At 41.7% G+C, this 19,390-nt stretch overlaps 1 protein-coding gene across 1 annotated transcript in view; it reads left to right on the top strand.

Annotated features, from left to right (window-relative positions):
* Positions 1-2,655: 2,655 nt before the first annotated feature.
* LOC110003023 (uncharacterized) overlaps positions 2,656-19,390 on the top strand; it is a 59,661-nt gene continuing 42,926 nt past the window's right edge. Inside the window, exons 1-3 of the mRNA XM_065948212.1 lie at positions 2,656-2,801; positions 6,641-6,809; positions 12,198-12,351. Coding sequence (XP_065804284.1) covers positions 2,785-2,801; positions 6,641-6,809; positions 12,198-12,351 — 340 coding nt within the window. The 5' untranslated portion in view covers positions 2,656-2,784. The remainder of the gene's footprint in view (positions 2,802-6,640; positions 6,810-12,197; positions 12,352-19,390) is intronic.

Raw genomic sequence — 19,390 nt, forward strand, 5'->3', positions numbered from 1 at the left:
AATAATGTTATCAGGACTTATTATTTAATAAGAAGGGGAAGAGGTGCGTACTAAAGTTTCAATCAGTCAATAAATGTAAATGAGGTAAACATATTGATCACTCTTCAACTTAGCTGATGTTTCCAACATTCATGGATGGTTTCTAGTGTCTTTACGCAAGTTTCGGGGACTAATTCGGATTGAAAAGGGACATAAATCACCCAACATCCCCCATGCCCAGCCACTACCATCGGATCATGTCATCCATCACCCGTCACCCAGCCACCATCACAGACTGTGCCCGATCGGACTGTGTCATCCCTCAACCAGTGCCCAACGTCTAGCCTCCACCATCGGGCTGTGCCTGATCAGACTGTATCGTCCCCACAACCACCGCCGTCCTCATTCATGCACGACCTGCTCCGACCTCCACCTCAGCGGCAAGGAAGTGTGGACAACAGGAACGTGAGGAATACAAAGGAGAAATCCTTCCTGCGTATTATCTCATATGCTGTTTTGTAAAGCGTCTCGAGATAACACTTGTTATGAATTAGTGCTATACAAATAATGATTGATTGATTGATAAAGGCTACAGCGCTAAAGACGAAGGGGACAAGAGGAGGCGACGGAGAGAGAAAGAGAGAAGCACATTATTAGAGGAGCAATATGTAACTCTGACACCCAGTGTTTAAAATGGGTACTGCAGTCTAAATTCTAAACATCATAGAGAGCTGTCTCCCCCCCCCCCCCCCCTAGAGTGGATGTTCACTCAGGTCACCATGTGGTGGACTCTGAAGCTTCAGTGTTTATCCAGCTCTGCATGGGTCTGTAAACCTTTCTGTGTTCTAACCTCTCTCCATTTTTCAAAAGCATCTCCAATATTGATCCTAGTTTGAGCACGTTTCTGCTCGTGGAGCTTATTAGAAACATGCAGAGGCTTTTTAGGTCGGGTACAATCACTTCTATCTGAACCACTTCTCTTGCCCACTTCCATCGCTGCAACACCTGTTGACCTGATAACTGGAGAGTGAGAGAGAGAGAGCGAGGTTCTAACAGAAGGCATGTCGCCCTGACTTGTTAACATGCACACTGAAATGTAGAAGGAGCCGACCCGCAGCCAGTCTGAAACCAGATTTGTTTGGAAGTTGAGAAACTCAGATTTACAAGTTTACCTACTATCTTCCATTTTACATCTTTACATTTACAGTTGCACAAAATAATCTTTTTAAATAAAGCAGTAGCAATTCATATTATTGGTTCCCTGATTCCCCATATATTTCATTAATAGCATCAGTACCAGTAGGATATTTGTATTAGTCTATCAACAATGCCCGAACAAGCTACTCTAGGTATGTATGTGTGTTTATAAAGAGGCTTTGCAGGTTTTTCATAAATCCCAGCAGCCACGTCTGGCAGAATCAGGTACGAACACAGAGGAATTGGCTGAATGCAAATGGCATCTAAATATATGCACCAGAGCAGGAAAATTACAAGACACTGACAGATTTACTGTTTACAGCTGCACAGCGGTCTTCCAACATCCTCGGTTGATGTGAACAGATTTGTTTGCGCAAATAGGTCACTGTGACACTTAAGCTGTCTCGACTCTTGTCTCGTTCTCTACATAAAAACATCATGTTGCAGCATTTCTTTTTAAACTGACTCAAAGGCGCTCAGTGAAACAACCAGTGCAAATTCTCACAGCATGGTTTGTGTTGCATCTCCCTCACAAGCTGACGATTCTCCTCTGCTCACTGGTCATAAAAACATGCAGATCTAAGGCCAGATGTCTGTGAAGGTTCTCAGTCATCAAGGTTATTTTGTAACATGATCCAAACTCAACTGGACTTGATTGAAGATCTTAAAGGCTTTAAATGTGATTTTTTGATCCAGCAGATGTCGCCCTTGAGCACCAGCATGAAACCAAAACAACTCGCACTGCATTGTTGTGTTAGCATGCTAATGCTGGCGATTTTTATTATGCTGGTATCTTCACACTGCATGTAAATTTACCTGAAATGAGCGTGATCTAGAAACACAGTTAAGCAGTGAGTACAGTATGTTATTCTTCTTTTCTCTAGTCCCTCAATTAAACAACTTTTATACACGAGGGGAGGAGTCAGCCGGCCGTCCCGGCGATGTAAACAAAGTGAAGATAGGACTCTGAAAACTCTGAAAACATCACAGACAGTGGGACTCAGGTGTTACACCCATTGTAGACAGTCATGACTCACAGAGTTATTTTCAGAGGAGATACTTGATTTATATTATATTTAAGTGTGAAGAAACACATATAAAGCCTTTAAAGAGGTTGGTGAAACGTCATAGGCGTTTGGCCTGACACCACGTGGTGGAAGAAGGTACTGGTACTTTAAGTGTAGCAGTGCCTGAAGTAGTTCAATAACACCTTAGCACCAGCTCAGAGAAAGTTTAGGAGCGTTTACCAGTCTGTATCCTCTCGGGATGTCTGATAAAAGAGGGGGGCGAGCACAGCGGGGAGTATAAGGTACTATGGTTAACATGCCAAGTGGATTAAATGATCTAACTCATCGTATTCAAGCTGTCACACTTTACAGACGTTAAGCTTTTGTGTTCTCATGTTTTTTACCCATCCAGGTTGGCTGGTGGGAAAATGGCCACCTGCGCCTGCGGTACCATCCCTGGTCTCGATACGGCTCCTTCCTGAAGCCTCTGGATGACGCCCAGCACCTACGAGTGGTGACTTTGGAGGAGAGGCCGTTTGTCATCGTGGAGCCGGCTGATCCGGGCACCAGCTCCTGCATCCGGGATTCCGTACCCTGCCGAATGCCCGTCAACTCCAGGTAACCCACAGACATCATGTTTGAAGCAAACACAACAAACAAAGTGCCATGCTGTGTTTTCTTTACCAACACAATCTGACTCAAAACATCTCAATACAGCCATCTGGTCCATGCAAGATGAAATGTGATGATCCAGGGATTCCTCTAGCGTCCTCTTGTAGTCACTCTACCACTGAGCCACAGCAGCCCCTGTATTCTGCATTACAACAACAGAATGGAGAGGCAAACAAAACTGCAGTTAAATTGAGTGTAAGTGGTGTTAAAACAACTGTCTGAAACTCACCGGGGAAAGTTTGAGGTCGAGATGACCCGATTTTATTACGGTCATAAGCAGAGAGGAGCAGAATAATAAAGATATCATTTTTCAACCTGAGGAAGGAGTGCGAGCTTTACACACAACAAGAGTCTGTTCGGTACATAATTTATTTCTTACCTTGATGTCTGCTCGTGGTTTCTTCCCTAAAATCCTTATCAGCCTATAAAACCTTAGTGGAAGGTAGAAAAGAAGTTTCCAGATAGAGAGTACCCGAAAGCAGAGGAGTTTCAGGATTTGATCCTTTGTGAAATTAAAACGTCTGGCCAAGCAGCCGTGAACAAGACAGTAAATCTTTACCATCTGCAGGTGCTGTGTACAGGGAAGGCTGAGCTTAAAGAAAAGCCTTTCCTCCTGGGATCAATGGATTAAAACATCACAAAGTAACCTAATTATGCCACAGAGGAAATTAACTTTCCTCACAGCAGCTACCAATATGTTTAAAGTCAGATGGCACCATGTTGAAGCATGCGGCATGATTTCAATTCAGCCGCTCATTATGGAGCCTTGACGCCACAGGACAATGGAGAGTTAATCATCTTTTAATCTTGAAAAAATCAATCTGTTTTTAATTACAGAGTTCCTTCCTCTCACTAAAGTCTATTGTTAATTATTCATACTTTAAGATTACACAGAAGTGTAATAATGCCAAACATGAATATAAGAATAAAGATTGGTGTGATAACATGATGAGTTCCTCGTTATGAAGAAATGAATCATATTATTACAAAATATCTTATAGTGTGATAAAACTCCATTTTGATTAAGGATGCATACAGGAAGTAGAAAGAGTCTGACCCTCTTGAGGGGCCCTGGACAACCCCAAAGTACAGCGAGGCATTTATTTGTGGACAGTTACAGTTTAGAGACAAGGAAATCTCCTCGTGCGGTGCACATATGTTCATACCGGGCCTAATTTTATTTTGCATGTTGACGCATCCCAGCGAGCATGTTTACGTTGCAAAGACAAATAAAGGACGTCAATCGCCCACGTCTCAGATTCACACAACACGCCTGAAGTTTTTGGGGTGAGCTGCATGTGTGAACGTAAACACATAGATTTATTTTTTGGGCTTTTTTTTATGCCTTTATTGGAGAGAAAGGACACAAGGACACCACTAGACCACGGGGCGTCCCAAACAGCCAGATGTCGGCCTTCATCCAAGGTTTCTCCTGACACTCCTGCCAGAGTGAGCTGATGTGCGAACGCAGCAGGATATAATCAGGAGAATTCACCTGGAGCCAGTGGGAGGGGCCAGTGGGAGGAGCCAGTGGGAGGGGCCAGTGGGAGGGGGTGGTGACCTTTATTCCCTGTGATCGCTGCACGACCATAGACTGTCTGCACGCCACCTCTACCATCTCCGTGCTCTAATCAACCTGCTGCTGCATGTTCCTGTTCTCCAGGATGTTCTTCTCCTCTCTTTACTTCACATTGAGATTCTCTACACCTAGCATTGATACAAAGATACACATATATACATATATTCTCATTATAGAGTCGTATAGAGGACTCTGCTGCTTCATCTGCTACTTCCACGTCGTCGTTTCCACGCCATATTTGCCTCAGGACGTTATCTCGTTATATCGTGTCCACACAGAACTGAGAAGAAATTATATTTTCTTATATGTTGTTTAATCCACATTTAGATTCAGATATATTCCCCCGTTACATGTTGGTAAAAAGTTCATTTCAGGCAAACTAAAGAGTGTGTGTGTGTGTGTGTGTGTGTGTGTGTGTGTGTGTGTGTGTGTGTGTGTGTGTGTGTGAGAGAGAGAGAGAGAACTCTGGGCTCCTGGTCTATCCCTGATAAGCTTCCTTCCTGCCAGCACATGACCTGGCCAATGGAAAGATAACAGGTTTATCCTTTGAAACGCGACTGGCTGAGAGAGAAGTTTGCTCTCTCTCTCTCTTTTTAATCAACCTACTTTGAAGCAGGTTTCTTTAAAATTGGAAACACAGGTTTCTCCACCTGCATGTTTTTCTCTTCCTCTATAATTCTTACATAAATCATTCCCCCCCACTTTAGACGATTGACTTTCTTGTTTCACCTGACAAAGCTCCGTTCCTGTGATGTTAATGCATCATCACCACCAAGGTCACATTTTCTATCTTCAAAGCTCGACATGAATACATGACTATCAGCAGGGCTTGTTTATGATGTCACAAATCTGGTGTGGAGCACATAACACAGGTAAGCACAACTTTAACCAACCAAGAATGGAGATATACTATATTTTGAAGTCGTAAACAAACGGCTGCGTCATGAACGTAATTATTCACAAAAATTGGCTGTGCACTCCCCGTGTTACTGGAGGATACCTCTAGAGGGCAGCCCAGAGAGCTGTATGCAGCTACCTGTAGTGTAGGATGTAACCTACAGACATGTTGACACTGGAGGAGGCTACTGTTATGTTCATTCTGAGATCTTAACTATCCTCATAGTAACATCAACAATCAATGATAACATCACATCAGCTCAGGTTAATGATGACCAGTGGACTGACACAAACCGTCTGCAACATCTGAATCACTTGCACCATCTGCATCATTTGCACAATCTGCACCAACTGCATCGTTTGGCATGGTCTGCACTTCAGCGATAACAACACAGTCAGCACTGTCCACACTGTATACATTGTTTGTACATCTGCACCATCTGCATGTCTGCAATGTCAACATCATCAGCACTGTGTGCACCATCTGCATTGTCTGTACTATCTGCAGCGTTTGCACCTTCAGCGCCATCTACACAGTCAGTACTCTGGTTCGCCATCATTTTTCTCTGTGCACAGACAACCGGCCATTTTTACTTTTTATGACAATTCTCAATAAGAGACAAACAAATATATTTTTTTTTTTTCAGACCCCTTTGCTCCACTGAGGCTCTGCATATTCAGTCCCCCCTTCTGTTTTATTCTATGTTGTTAAAAAACAATTGCCCTAATGTTAAGTTCTGTTGCTAGGTAACAGAGGTGAGAGGATGCATAGCTAAGTGTCCTTGGGACTGTCCAAAGGACACTTGGTATGGACGGCTGAGCGTCACTGCAGCCTCTTGACGGACAGGGATCTAATTGTGCTTTCATTCTCATATGTGTTGAGCTCCTCTTGAGGCCCTTAGGTTGAAGAGCTCTCTACATGAAACCTCTAACAGAAAAGGGCTTTTCAGTTTCATTCTAATTGTGGACAGAATCCAAGAGAAACACATCGAGTTGAATCCTGTTTGTTAATGCAGCACTCTTCACGCCTGCTGTCTCACCTGACACGCATTTTCTCTCCAAACAACTCTCACTATCGATCTCCTCTCGATCCCTCGCCAATAAATCATACATCAGTCTTACTCTCTTCTCCCCGTGTCTCTCAGGTACTCATCTGTTCTTTTCTCACTCCCTCGGCTGCTATTTCTTTTTCAATTTCAACCGAGCAGCCCATCCAGGTCAAAGCCTCCTTCATAAAACATCTTAAAACCTCATAAAAAAGCCCATTCACTGTCTCACCGCTTTGTCTTTTCTCACATCTGCTCCTCAGTCTGGTGGTGGAGGGCACCGGGCCCATGAAGCATTGCTGCAAAGGTTTCTGCATCGATGTCCTCAAGAGACTGGCCAAAATTGTGGGTTTCACCTACGACCTTTATCTTGTGACCAACGGGAGGCACGGGAAGAACATCGATGGGGAGTGGAACGGCATGGTCGGAGAGGTGAGGATCTCCGTTTTAATATGCGAGTACTTGAAAAAACTATTATGTGTCTCGATAAACTAAATTGTTGATTTGTTACAGGTTCAGTCAGAATTGAAGACATTAATAAAGACTCAGATGTCAGAAAATAAATGCATAATGAGCATGTTTAATTGGCCCTTAAGTAATTCTATATCTGCACATTCTGTTATGATAAGCTCAACATCCATCTCGTTGTATCACCAGCAACAGGTTAGTGCTAAAGGTGACATATCCTCCTCCTCTTCTTCAGTTTAAATAAGTCTCAGAGCTCCTCAAAACATGTGTGTGAAGTTTCTTATTCTAAATCCACTCTGATCCTGTATTTGATCATGTCTATAAACCCCTCTATTTCAGCCCTGCTCAGAACAGGCTGTTTCTGTGTCTGTACCTTTAAATATGTAAATGAGCTGTGTATGACCACGCCCCCTCTCTGGAAGGGCTTGGGTGGTCTCGGTCTTTCTCGCTCCATGTGCTATTGTTTACGGTGAGAAGGCAGACTCAGAGGGCAGAACAAACACCTAGCTGTGGGAGTGTCACCCACCTGTGGGAGGGGCTACTGCCCTTTGTGATGTCATGAAGGGAAAATCTCCAAACAGCCTGTTTGAGCACACATTTTCTGAAAAGTGGAGCAGGTAAATATAACACCTAACAGTAGATATGTCACTGGGAGTGCATTAACGCTTTGTCATTGCCCCCCTCCCACATTTAAAAACAGAAGATCAGCGTTCATATTGTTGTGCATTTATTGAAGATTGTTTAAAAGGAGGTGTGCCCATTTCACCATGCCATGTGGTTGTGGTTACCTGTGGAGAACATTAAAAGAAATCGTTCCTTAAAAGGTTCTGAAAAAAGCCAAACATACATCGAATCGTGAAACATTAACACGCAAAACAGAAAGCGCTGCAAACAAATAAAAATCAGCATGACAGCGTCGTGAGCAAGGGATTAAATGTAAATTCATAAAATGTGTGTTCAGTTGGGATTTAAAAGGAGACACAGCTTGCAGACTTCCTCTCCTCTGGGAGTTTATTCTACAGTTTAGCAACCCAGAATACAAACACACCGTGACCCTATTTTGTGTCTCAGTGAGATATTGTAGCTATGATCCCGTACAGTAACATCGCCTTTCTTTCTCATCAGTTTTTTTTTACTCCCCTTGCCTTTGTTGTGTTTACAAAAAGCGGGTTTGATATCAGAGCCCCCGTAAAATTCTTTTTATCCTGCCTCCAATCCTTTAAAGCGACCCAGAGACAGGATTGGACCCAAATCGAAGAAGGAGAGAGGAAATATGGAGGGAGGCTGTCAAAAGGATTAGTGCTGGAGAAACTCAGAGAAAGAGACAGAGAGAGAGAGAGAGAGAGAGAGAGAGAGAGAGAGTGAGAGAGAGAGAGAGAGAGAGAGACAGAGAGAGAGAGAGAGAACACACTTTGAAACTGTACAACACTTGGAATGAGTATCTGTTGGCAGATATTCTGCTGTTTCCACCATTCCAACCCTCCTCTGGTGGCTGGATTAATGGCGTTTGTTTAACATGGATTTAGACGGAGGACACAAATCATCATAGTGTGAGTGTGTTCTACTCTCTTTGTGGGGACCAGTCTCAGTTTACTTAACTTTGGAGTGAAGAGGTTTTTTTTAAAAGTCTGGACGCGTTTCCCGTGCAAAACGAAAAGCTTCTGACTTTGTTATTTCCGGAATATATTTTGGGATCATGAAAACAATGTCCACTCATGAGGAAATATTTTACTTGTTCACATCTGATCATCATCCAATGTAAGACAAGAGAAGGAAGCTAGCCCCAGCTAGTGGCAGGAGGCTGCATTACATCGTCCTGACATTGAGGGCTGACATATCGACTTATTAGTAATGCATTTAACCAACTAGTCATTTGGGTGAAAAATAGAGTTTGTGACGACATTTCATCGTTAAGTAGTCAGCTAAACGTTGCACATCCCTCAGATACAACAGCTTAGAAGGATCCTTAAAAGAGATTCAGCCTCAGATAGACCCACCTTAGAAAGTTCCCGGCTTTAGAAAGACAATTTGAAGGACTCAGCCTTAAATAGACCCAACCTTAGAAGGATCCTTAAAAGAGATTCAGTCTTAGAAGGACCCTTAGAAGGACTCAGCCTCAGATAGACCCAGCCTTAGAAGGATCCTTAAAAAAGATTCATTCTTAGAAAGACCCAGCCTAAGAAGGATCCTTAAAAGAGATTCATTCTTAGAAAGACCTAGCCTTAGAAGGATCCTTAAAAGAGATTCAGTCTTAGAAAGACCCAGCCTAAGAAGGATCCTTAAAAGAGATTCATTCTTAGAAAGACCCAGCCTTAGAAGGATCCTTAAAAGATATTCAGTCTTAGAAGTACCCTTAGAAGGACTCAGCCTCAGAGAGACCCAGCCTAAGAAAGTCCCGGCCTTAGAAAGACCCTAAGAAAGACCCAGCATAAGAAGAAACCTATAAAAGGGATTTAGCCTCAGATAGAACCATCCTAAGAAGGTCTATCTCAGTCTTAGAAAGTTCAAGCCTTAAAGGACCCAGCCTTAGAAGGACCCTTAGAGGGACTACGCCTTAGAATGACTCCCTGTTTGTGTCACTGACCCCGCCCTAACCCTTTCGTTTCAGCGCTGCTCATGTCGCCTAGCAACATCAACAGCTGCAATGCAACGAGCTAATACAACTAGCGTCATGTAGCCTTTATATTAATAGTCCGCCAGATAATGACAAGTCATGAAGGACGCACAGGATGGATTCTTCGTTTGCTCGGGAAAGAAGGATGGATTTGAAGGAGCCTTTGAAATGGGACAGCCTTCGACTTCATCTTCAAATGCGCACTGCGAAGGATGCGGCCCCTAATCTGGGACACAGCCCGCGTTCTGTACCAGCCTATAAACTGCTGTAAACATGGTGGTCTGAGGCTCGCTTTTGGGGCCAGTCTCAAGTGGCCATCCAAAGAACTGCATTTTGTCAAAAAGTACAATACAAACTAAACTCTAGCCATATCACTGAAGTCCTGACTTAAGAAGGGCTTCAGGGTTGGTCTCTCCTTCTCTCAGCTCCTTCTGCTCAAATTCTGCTGCTCAGTCATCAAGCTGTTCAATAATAAATGTTAAATGCGTAGATCAAGAATATTAAAAAAAGCTAAGCCGTTTTTACATTTTTCACATTTTCCGTTTTATTCTAGGCTGCCCACCTCTTCTTCTCTTTTTACTTCCATCATATTTCTCTTTAACAACTAAACTCCCCTCATATCCTGAAAAAGTAAAATTTCACCAAGGCTAATATGTCTGCCTTCCGCAGACTCATTCTGTGCCCTTGTGCGCTCGCTGAAAGCCTCATACTCGGACAATCATTTCTGCTTCTTCTCACACCGTCACCACGCTTTGTGCCTTTTGTCCTCCAACCTTACACGACCGCTCCCCGACAAAACCGTGATTTCAGACGTCCTTAACATTCTCCTCCTCCACTGTGAATCATATTTTTAGTGTCGATTATTTAATCAGTTCAGCTGAGAAACACTTCCTGAACAGGAGTGTTACAGGTGTCTCTTTTAGCTCTTTACACACATTTGAAAAATGACCAAGAAATGCATGCCTACCTGATGGTGAAGTCTTTTTTTTGTTTATTTTTAATTGGTTCTATCTAAATGTTTTAACCTTGGCTTTTCAGAAAACGAGATAATAGCCATGATTGCTGAATGAAAACCCTCAAACATCAAATAAAAAATGATCCAAAGAACAAGTCTACACCATACTTCTACTTTATGTTTGAAGTGGTCGCCGACTAAGGGCGTGCTCAAACTAGGCAGTCTGTACGCTGCACGCATCACCCCTAAAGTCAAGTTCGTTTGAGCTCAGTAGACTTCCTCGGCCCTGGCACGGTATGCAGAGGTGTTCTTTGGCACGGTACAGTTCATGCACAAGCACAAGCACGAGCACAAGCATGCGGATACACAACATGGACAGCCTTCATTATGGAGAAACCCCAGAGTGTTCATTTCATTAATTTTTTTAATTTTATGTCTTAAAAATAAAATAAAAATATACATTACAAACAAAGCAAACAGCAATCAAAGTATACTTTCTGTAGTGGCTCGATTATTTTTCCTTAACCAGTCCATGTTCGAAAAGGGTGTAGGATGAAGTTAAATAACGTATCCAGTCCTACCCCTTTTATCTTTTTAGCTTAATAAATTAATCCAAGACTAAGCTTTAAAAAATAAAGTCAAATAATACAGATAACGAAGTAACAACCTTAAAAGACCTTACAACTGATATTGATTACATTTTTCCCATTGACTGTTCAATTTTATATTTGTTAAATATGTTATTATTGAAAATGTGTTCTGTCTGAATCTGACTAATATGACTCAAAATAAGACACAATGTCAGTAAAGTAGCTGTCATGTTCTCTGTGTCGTTCTCCAAAGTGCGGATGTTGAATCAACCTCTTTTTTCAGTTCGCCTGTCTTGTAAACCGAGTACGCTTCATGATAACTTAAAGCCATGCATGTGTTTTATTGCTACGTTTTGAAGGCAACAAGAGGTACCCGTGCTCAGGCCCGGTTAGTCCTGGAGCAGTGTGAGTGCAGGCCAGCAGGGGAACAGTGAGGGGGGGGGGGCAATAGTGCTTCAGTACGGTACTGGACAACTGGGCCTAGTGTGAGTGCGCACTGAGGATTGTGACTTTAGGGGTGTTTTGAGCTGCGCCTCAGTTGTGTCTGTAGAGGGGACGTAGAGCCTTTTGTCTTCTACAGGTTTTTTTGGGACCAGGTCCAGGCCAGGACTTAGACTAATGGACTTTGGTCTGCCGCCAGCATCTCTAACCTCCACAGTACCTCAGCTTAAATCAAACAACCTCTGTCTCGTGCCAGGTGATTCTCCACGGAGCCGTGAATCCTCTCACTTCCTCACCTTCTGCACACCCGAGTCTCATTTGCAGCCGTCAAGAGGGGCTCCAGGAAGGCTCCAAGCCAAGATTCAAGCTGCATGTCAAAAGCTGAAAAGCGGTCAAATTTTAATCCAATTCTCTCACAGAGCCTGGGAAGTTTTTCTTTCATACCCCCACCAAAGAAGAGTCTGCTTTTGGATTTGTTGGTTCAAAGACTCTCTCGCTCTGTGCTCCTAAAGGCGACACTGTGTAGACGAGAGTAGGGTTCATAAATGTCAGAATGCTTTTCAACAATTGCATAAAAGGAAGCACAAAGAAAAGAGAGAGGAGGCAACGATTCAGGGACCTGAACTCTTGAGATCTAATTCAACCACATTATTTAAATATTATCTCCTTTGGTAGGAAATTTCCTTTTGTTCCTTTTTTTAGCTGCTTGAGTCACTCAACACTGTTCTCACTCAAAGCATCCTGTTTTTCAGGTGGTGTCCAACAGGGCTGACATGGCCATCGGTTCTCTCACCATAAACGAAGAGAGGTCCGAGGTCGTAGAGTTCTCTGTTCCGTTCGTGGAGACGGGCATTAGCGTCATGGTTTCTCGGAGCAACGGCACCGTATCGCCTTCTGCTTTTCTTGGTGAGTTTACATCCTCTTGAGTAATCTGTGTGTCCATCTGTAGGCATCATATCATGTTTAAAGACTGGACTGCACAAGAGCGTCTAAGAAGTGTATCCACAATGTTTAGCTCCCCCTGCTGACAGGCTGCAGTATAACTTATAAACCCACCTCCACATGATTTCTGTCATGATAGATATTTCTTATCATGCTGATTCATGCCCAAGAGTTCATTTTCTAAGTTTAGTTTAAAGGTCAAATCAGTGAGATGTGTAGTTAGTGAGATGATAAAGGTATCTTACTATCTGATCAGACATTAAGGAAACATGCTATGTTGAAGTGCTGGCTTCTCTGACAACAATGCAGCAGCCAGTATGTCCTCCTTCTAACTTTAGATTCTGCTCCTGAATGCTCTGGATTTGTTTGGACCAGAGAAGGTAGGCGCTTTTAAGGCACGCCCCCACACGGCCGTTTTGGACGCCCCTCTGTTTGCCAGATATGAGAGCAGTTATCAGGTCAACAGGTGTTGCAGCGATGGAAGCGGTCAAGAGAAGTGGTTCAGATAGAAGTGATTGTACCCGACCTAAAAAGCCTCTGCATGTTTCTAATAAGCTCCACGAGCAGAAACGTGCTCAAACTAGGATCAATATTGGAGATGCTTTTGAAAAATGGAGAGAGGTTAGAACACAGAAAGGTTTACAGACCCATGCAGAGCTGGATAAACACTGAAGCTTCAGAGTCCACCACATGGTGACCTGAGTGAGCATCCACTCTAGAGAGGAGGGGCAGAAGGTGTTGTGCGCTCATTGTCAATGCGTTGCAGCCAATGAGAGTGAGCAGACACCAGGTTGCTCTGAGAACTTACCCTCAGCTTGTATAAAGCTGCACATAATTCGTCTTCTCATCCATGTGCTCCGTGTTCTGTCCACACCAAACTCTCAATAGTCGATATCTGGCATGTCAGATATCTCTCCTGCTGCTGAACAGAAGAGCTTCACTGAAAAAAAAAACATGTTTGGAAAGTGTCAGCAGATCATAAATGATTGTTGAATCACCTTGAACCCACAGTGTTGTAGTGGCTTTCTGTCTGTCTCTTACTGAGGGATAATGTCGGAGAATACAGAGCTTCCAAAAGCATCGATCTGCTGTTATTTCACCAGCGAGCTGGAGAATCTTTTCTGAATCCACTTTAAAATCCACTCAAAACAAGAGGCTTGAACTCGGGAGAAAACAAACAAGAAATAAAAACCCATCATTGGACTTTGTGTTTACTGTTCAAAGGCATCGAGAAGCTGCCTTTCTCCGTCGAACCAAACCAATCCCTGTACACACACAATAACTGGCTGGAAGAACATGAGAGGTTTGCTGTGCTGCCTTTGAGCAAGGCACTCAACCTTGTTATCTCCTGTAGAGCGGTGCAGTGGCCAACAGAGAGGGTAACTGAAAACTGGCATTCATAGGTAATCATTCAAATCTCGACTATTTACACGACTGCTGTTTACAAATATCACACATGCTCATCATGCTAACAGTCAACAGAGCTCAACAGGGACCGCCCACTTTTTTGGCACCTCTGGTTCGGGGAACTAAATTTTCCTCGTTCAAATCCTCTGTTGACATTTCACAAAATCCTTATATCAAGAGGCTGAAGCCTGTAACCATGACAACCAGCTTCCACAATACTCTATGACTATACTACATTGGATTCGGCGCCAAAACAGAGTTGAAAAATTGGAGAAAAGGGAAAAAAAAACAAGACTGTGTACATACTTTTCTTCCTGAGTCGAGGAACTACACATCCCACAATCCACCAATTGTTTATTGGTACACTGAAAAAAACAACTCATAAGATTTACTTAAAAAAAATCCTCGTAACAATTTGCACTCAAAATTTTTGAGTAAATTTTACTGCTGTAATATCAAGTACAACTTCCTTAATAGTATTAAGTAAAATCCACTTATTTCTTATGGTAACATTTGTGAAAATATTAGGTAAGTGTTACTTAGTTTTAATGATGTTTCAATTTTTATTACTCACACAAATTAAGTAAAATACAGTATATTTTTTGTATACATATATATTTTCAACATCAAAATATTGAGTAGATTTTATTTATCTTTGATAATTACTGTCATAAAATTATCAAGTACTTTTTTATCTTTTTTTTCCCTGTTTGATCATTTTAATTACTTAGTTGCTTGAAGTTATATTACCTAATGTAATTATGTAAATGTTGCAAATTGTCTTTTGATAAATATTACCAAATACTATTAATAATCACAGAGCCAAAATACAATTCTATTATTTATTTATAAACATTTGTCAGGTACCTTATGTAACACCTCATTTTTACAACAGCCGTGTAGAATTGTACATTGTGCTAACATTTCACATGACAAAATTTAAATAAAATCTCAGCAGCAGTAAATGCTGATAGGCATCAATAAACAAAAAATGTTTACCTTTACTGAGTGACCATTATGCTCTACAGAAAAAAAAAATGCATATCACTGGAAACTCAAAATGTTTTTGACCCCTGGAAGCATAAAATTAAGGGCACATCAGATGACAAAAACAGATTATGAGGGTTTGACCTGACAAAATATGCTGTACTGACATGAACAACATTCTAAACCGCAACATTACCATTAACATATTTATATTAGCATTCGGTTAAAACATTAAAGCACCCTAAAACAGGTTGAGTACAACATCAAATCCTCTGTTAAAACCTTGATTAAAAACAAAGGTTAGGACAAAAGTATTAACATTTACTAGACAAAGAATACAATTTTAACTTTTTCTTTACCTTGTGAACATGAATGACAGCAGTCGCCTTGGTTGACAACAAAATTAGGAACATTTAGGAAAGAAAACACCTAACATCTTGTTAGCCATTAGACTGCATTGTGTACCTCCTGGACAGCAACTTCAACTTTAAAACATGTACTTTTGGTGACAGCTTTATCCCATTCAGTTCCAGGAAAAGTTTCTGAAACACCTCAAAGGTGTAGCGCAGAGCCGAGGGGTATGCAAGGTTGAGGGCATAAATCAGTCCCATAAGCAACGTGCAAGCTTTGGCTGTGCTGCTGCATCCTGTCAATACCTCCTTCCCTTCAAGAAGGATGGAAACATCTACTGGTTCTTCTCCATCAGTACCATGGACGACCAGGATCTTGACTATGTGTTGAGTGGCATCACTGCGATTGTCCTCCTGCATAAAATTCACAAGAAAAAAGAAAACTATTCAGTTGACAACAATTCAAGAGTAGCAATACCAGCCTTCTATAGACTATTACAAGAAGTGTTGTAAAATGTATTTAAAAATTATGCCTGAGTAAAAGTATTTAAATTTGGTGGTAAAATACTACTTTGGTGCAGAAAAAAATGTTATTAAAATCACCCGTAGATATGGTTCTCAAGTAAAGGTCTTCAGGTATTTGATATTATACTGTGCTAAGTACAATTTGATATCAGATTGATATGCAAAACAAGTACACAGACATTTGAAGTATACATTTATTTATGTGTATGTATTTGCTTAGTTACACTCCACTGAGGACAAGCTAAAATGGGTTGCAGCAATACTGAGTTTTTTTTCCTTTCTGGTTAAAGTCATAGTTTATTCACTCAACCGTTATTTCATAAAAACATGAAACCTGTCTTTGTTTCTTTTTTTCTTGCTTTACCAAAAACATACTGAACTGTGACTTCAAAACCCAGGTATATGTCACTAAAAATGTATTTAGAAAAAAAACATTGTTTACCAGGCAATCTTCGAAAAATTCCTCTTCTTTCTCACCAAGGTATAGTCTGAGGCCACGGATAACTGCGTCACGTCTCATGTCAGTGCTTGGGTTCTGTGAAAAGAGTAATAGTGTCAGTTCCAAACAATAATTTGTACACAATAAGCTATCATGTCAGAAGATACGAATAGTTTTGCAAGGAGCAGTGGTTTGTTTTCAAAGAGCAAGAGCCATGTGTGGAAAGGAGAAGTATGTTACAGAGAGTGAGAATTTGTGTTGTGTAGGACAGGGGCAGAATGTGTGTGAAGCTGTGACACACAGTAGATCTGTCTTCCTGCAAAAGATGTGAACAGGAACCCTTTAAATCAAACATACCTGACTCAGTTTATCCAGATGGGGCCTCAGCCTGGTCCACACAACACCTCCCTTGGCTTTCATCAGGGCAGTAAGCTTTGGTGTATAGTGGTCAAGTTTGTACATGAAGCTTTGCTCTAGAGAAATTGTAGTTAATTCTCCGAAACTCCTCCTTGATCTGAAATGACAAGGATTCAGAAGTATGACATTAGTTAATGGCAAAACAGTGAAAAATGAATTCTACAGGTGTTTTGAATGCAGGTAAAGGTGAAAAGCACCAAGCAGCCACTTCTTAAAATGATCAACTTGGAGAAAGGCAAACATTTGGCCTATGGTTTTAACTTTGAGAGAGAAGTCTGTTTTAAGGTTCATGCACTGATACAGGAATACTACACAATATATTTCCATAAATACATTATTGTTACAGCCTTAAAGGAACAGGTAACATTACAAAGGGTATAAAAATCCATCTACCTCAGATTCGCAAAACAGAGCAGGCCATCTCTCTTTGAAGTCATCCACCGCTGGACTTCCACCCACAACCTCATGCCTTTGACAGGAAAACGTTTTGGCCATTTTCTCTTGAATCACCTTAGCGTTGTTCCTGATCTTTACTTCCTTAAGAAGCTACTGTCTCTCCATCTCAAGACTGTCCGTACTTTCTCCACTTGGGTGTGGAGGAAGGTAGTTGACCTCGGCCCTCTTTGGTCTCTTGCAATTTTTTGCAGGATTTTTCTTAACTTTTTTAACAGAGCTTCTACAACTGCCAATATTTGAGGACCAGTAGGATAGGCAGTGAACTGGAATATTTCATCAGCAAGTTTCTCAAGTATGCCAGAGTTCATGCTTGGATTCTGAAGGAGGGAGCCATCATTTTCATAAGCCACATTTCCTGCTTGAAGGAGGATTTCAACATTAAATGAAAAGGTGGGTATCACAAAATGAGTTGGCCAAGGTTCAGATCGATGCTCTGGTGGCTGTGGTAGAATGATGGTGTCAGATGAGCTAACCGAGGAATTGTCATCCAGGAAAGACAGAGTCATGGACTCGGGAGTGGAGGACGCAGCAGGTTCATTGATGGGGGTCGATGTGAGAAGAACAGAAGGTTCACTTTGAACCAGTTTGATTGTGTCTTTGTCCTGAATAATATCAGTTGATGTTAGAGTGAAGAATTGGTTATCAAAGTCTTTGTCCATGTACATAACAGTAAAACTCCCTTGTAGATTAAAATGATCCTGTGCAGTGGCCAAAAGTTCTTCTACTGTACAAGGAATCCCACCTGGTAGGGGTAACTTATGAATTTTAGTCTCTTCGATTATAACTCGTAGCTGGGCAGGGGCTGACATCCTTATAACCTTGGTCCAGCAGAACTGAAAAAAACAAATAAAGAACAAGGACACAATTCAATGAGACAACAGGGAATAACACTTTCCCACAAGAGACTGTGAAATTTTATAGCAAGCATTTTAAAAAACAGTTCAAATGTGGAATAATTAAGAAAATAAGTCAAGAGGAGATGGTACATAACAATAAGGCACAAACTGGTTTGAAGGGATACTTTACCTAGTTTGATAAGCAGATATGGTGTGTCATGCATACATGCAGTGTATTTCTACTTGCCTGAGTAGGACTGTGCAATGTTTGATCAGTCACTGAACAGCCCAGCTCTCCTGACTCCCTCTGGTCACCTCTTGTCCCGGTCGGCTAAATACAAAAACTGTTCTGCCTCCTGTTAATGAACACAATTTTATAAGAGTAACTAACAATTTATAGATTAACTTACAGCCATTTTCCACTGCTGTGTTTGTCTCTTGACTGTAGCACGCAGCTTCAAAGATACCTGCACCGCCATGTTAACAGTTGAGAGATGATGTTTCGAGGTGAAAGCTCAGAGAAAACAACTAAAAAACCAAAAAACACCGTGCACCGTGTTATATTCGCGCTACGCATGACAGTACATGAGACAAAAACAACAGCTCTGAAAAAGATACAGTATCTCGCAAATTAACCGCACGGTGTGTGACTCCGGTGGAGTGAACAGGATAGCTAGCATCAAGCATTCATCTGTACAGTGATATTCCACACAAACCTTGGAGTGTAGACCTGTTTCTCCCTCATTTTGTGTGGCCAGAAGTTTAATAAGTCACAGCTGTTATAAAGTCATAAGTCATAAAGTTGTTACTACCTGAGAGATTCCGGAGATATTCACTACTTTCGTTTGTCCCAAGGCGCATGCGCTGATTCAAACGCACTCTAAAATTGTGTTGTAAAATTTACTCAGTATTTTAGTGTTTCTAGCAGAGACTAAAAAAACATTTAAATGGTATGAGAAAATCCATAATAAGACTGACTCCTTCCACACAGTCATTTTCAATACATGAATAAATTGTGTACATACATGTAATTTTACTTGACAAAATCTAGTTCCCGCTGAAACTTAACATTTTATTGTAGACATTAGGACAGTTCACATTAGTACATTTTACTACACCACCAAGTTCGTTTTATCAGTGTACATGTCGAGTTAGCCAACTAACTAGCTAGCCTGCGCATACGGCGCAAGAGGGCGGGAAACATTACCATGGTAACAGGGAGCTCCACCAATCAGAGACGTGGCAGTGACACTCTATGATCGTGGGTAGTGTAGTTCTTTCCACAGATATCGTGAATAAGCCGTGATGTTCTTAAAGCGAGGTTGATATCAGACGAACTTGTGTCTCCTACAGGAGCATAAACCATCGTTTCACACTCAGGTAGCTCGTGGTCAGTCTACCTGTGATGGTTATGACATCACGGCTGATAATCAAATCCACTGGGTCCATGTTTCCTACAGTCTGTGAAGAGACCTCATTGAGCTGTTAATCATCAGCGTCTTCGAGGGGGCGGAGAAGTGTTCGACAATAGCCCGCGATAACTTACATAACCCCGCACAATACGCTGTAAGTGATCCTCCGTTATG

Source organism: Labrus bergylta, chromosome 19, assembly GCF_963930695.1.
Source record: "Labrus bergylta chromosome 19, fLabBer1.1, whole genome shotgun sequence".
Lineage (NCBI taxonomy): Eukaryota > Metazoa > Chordata > Actinopteri > Labriformes > Labridae > Labrus > Labrus bergylta.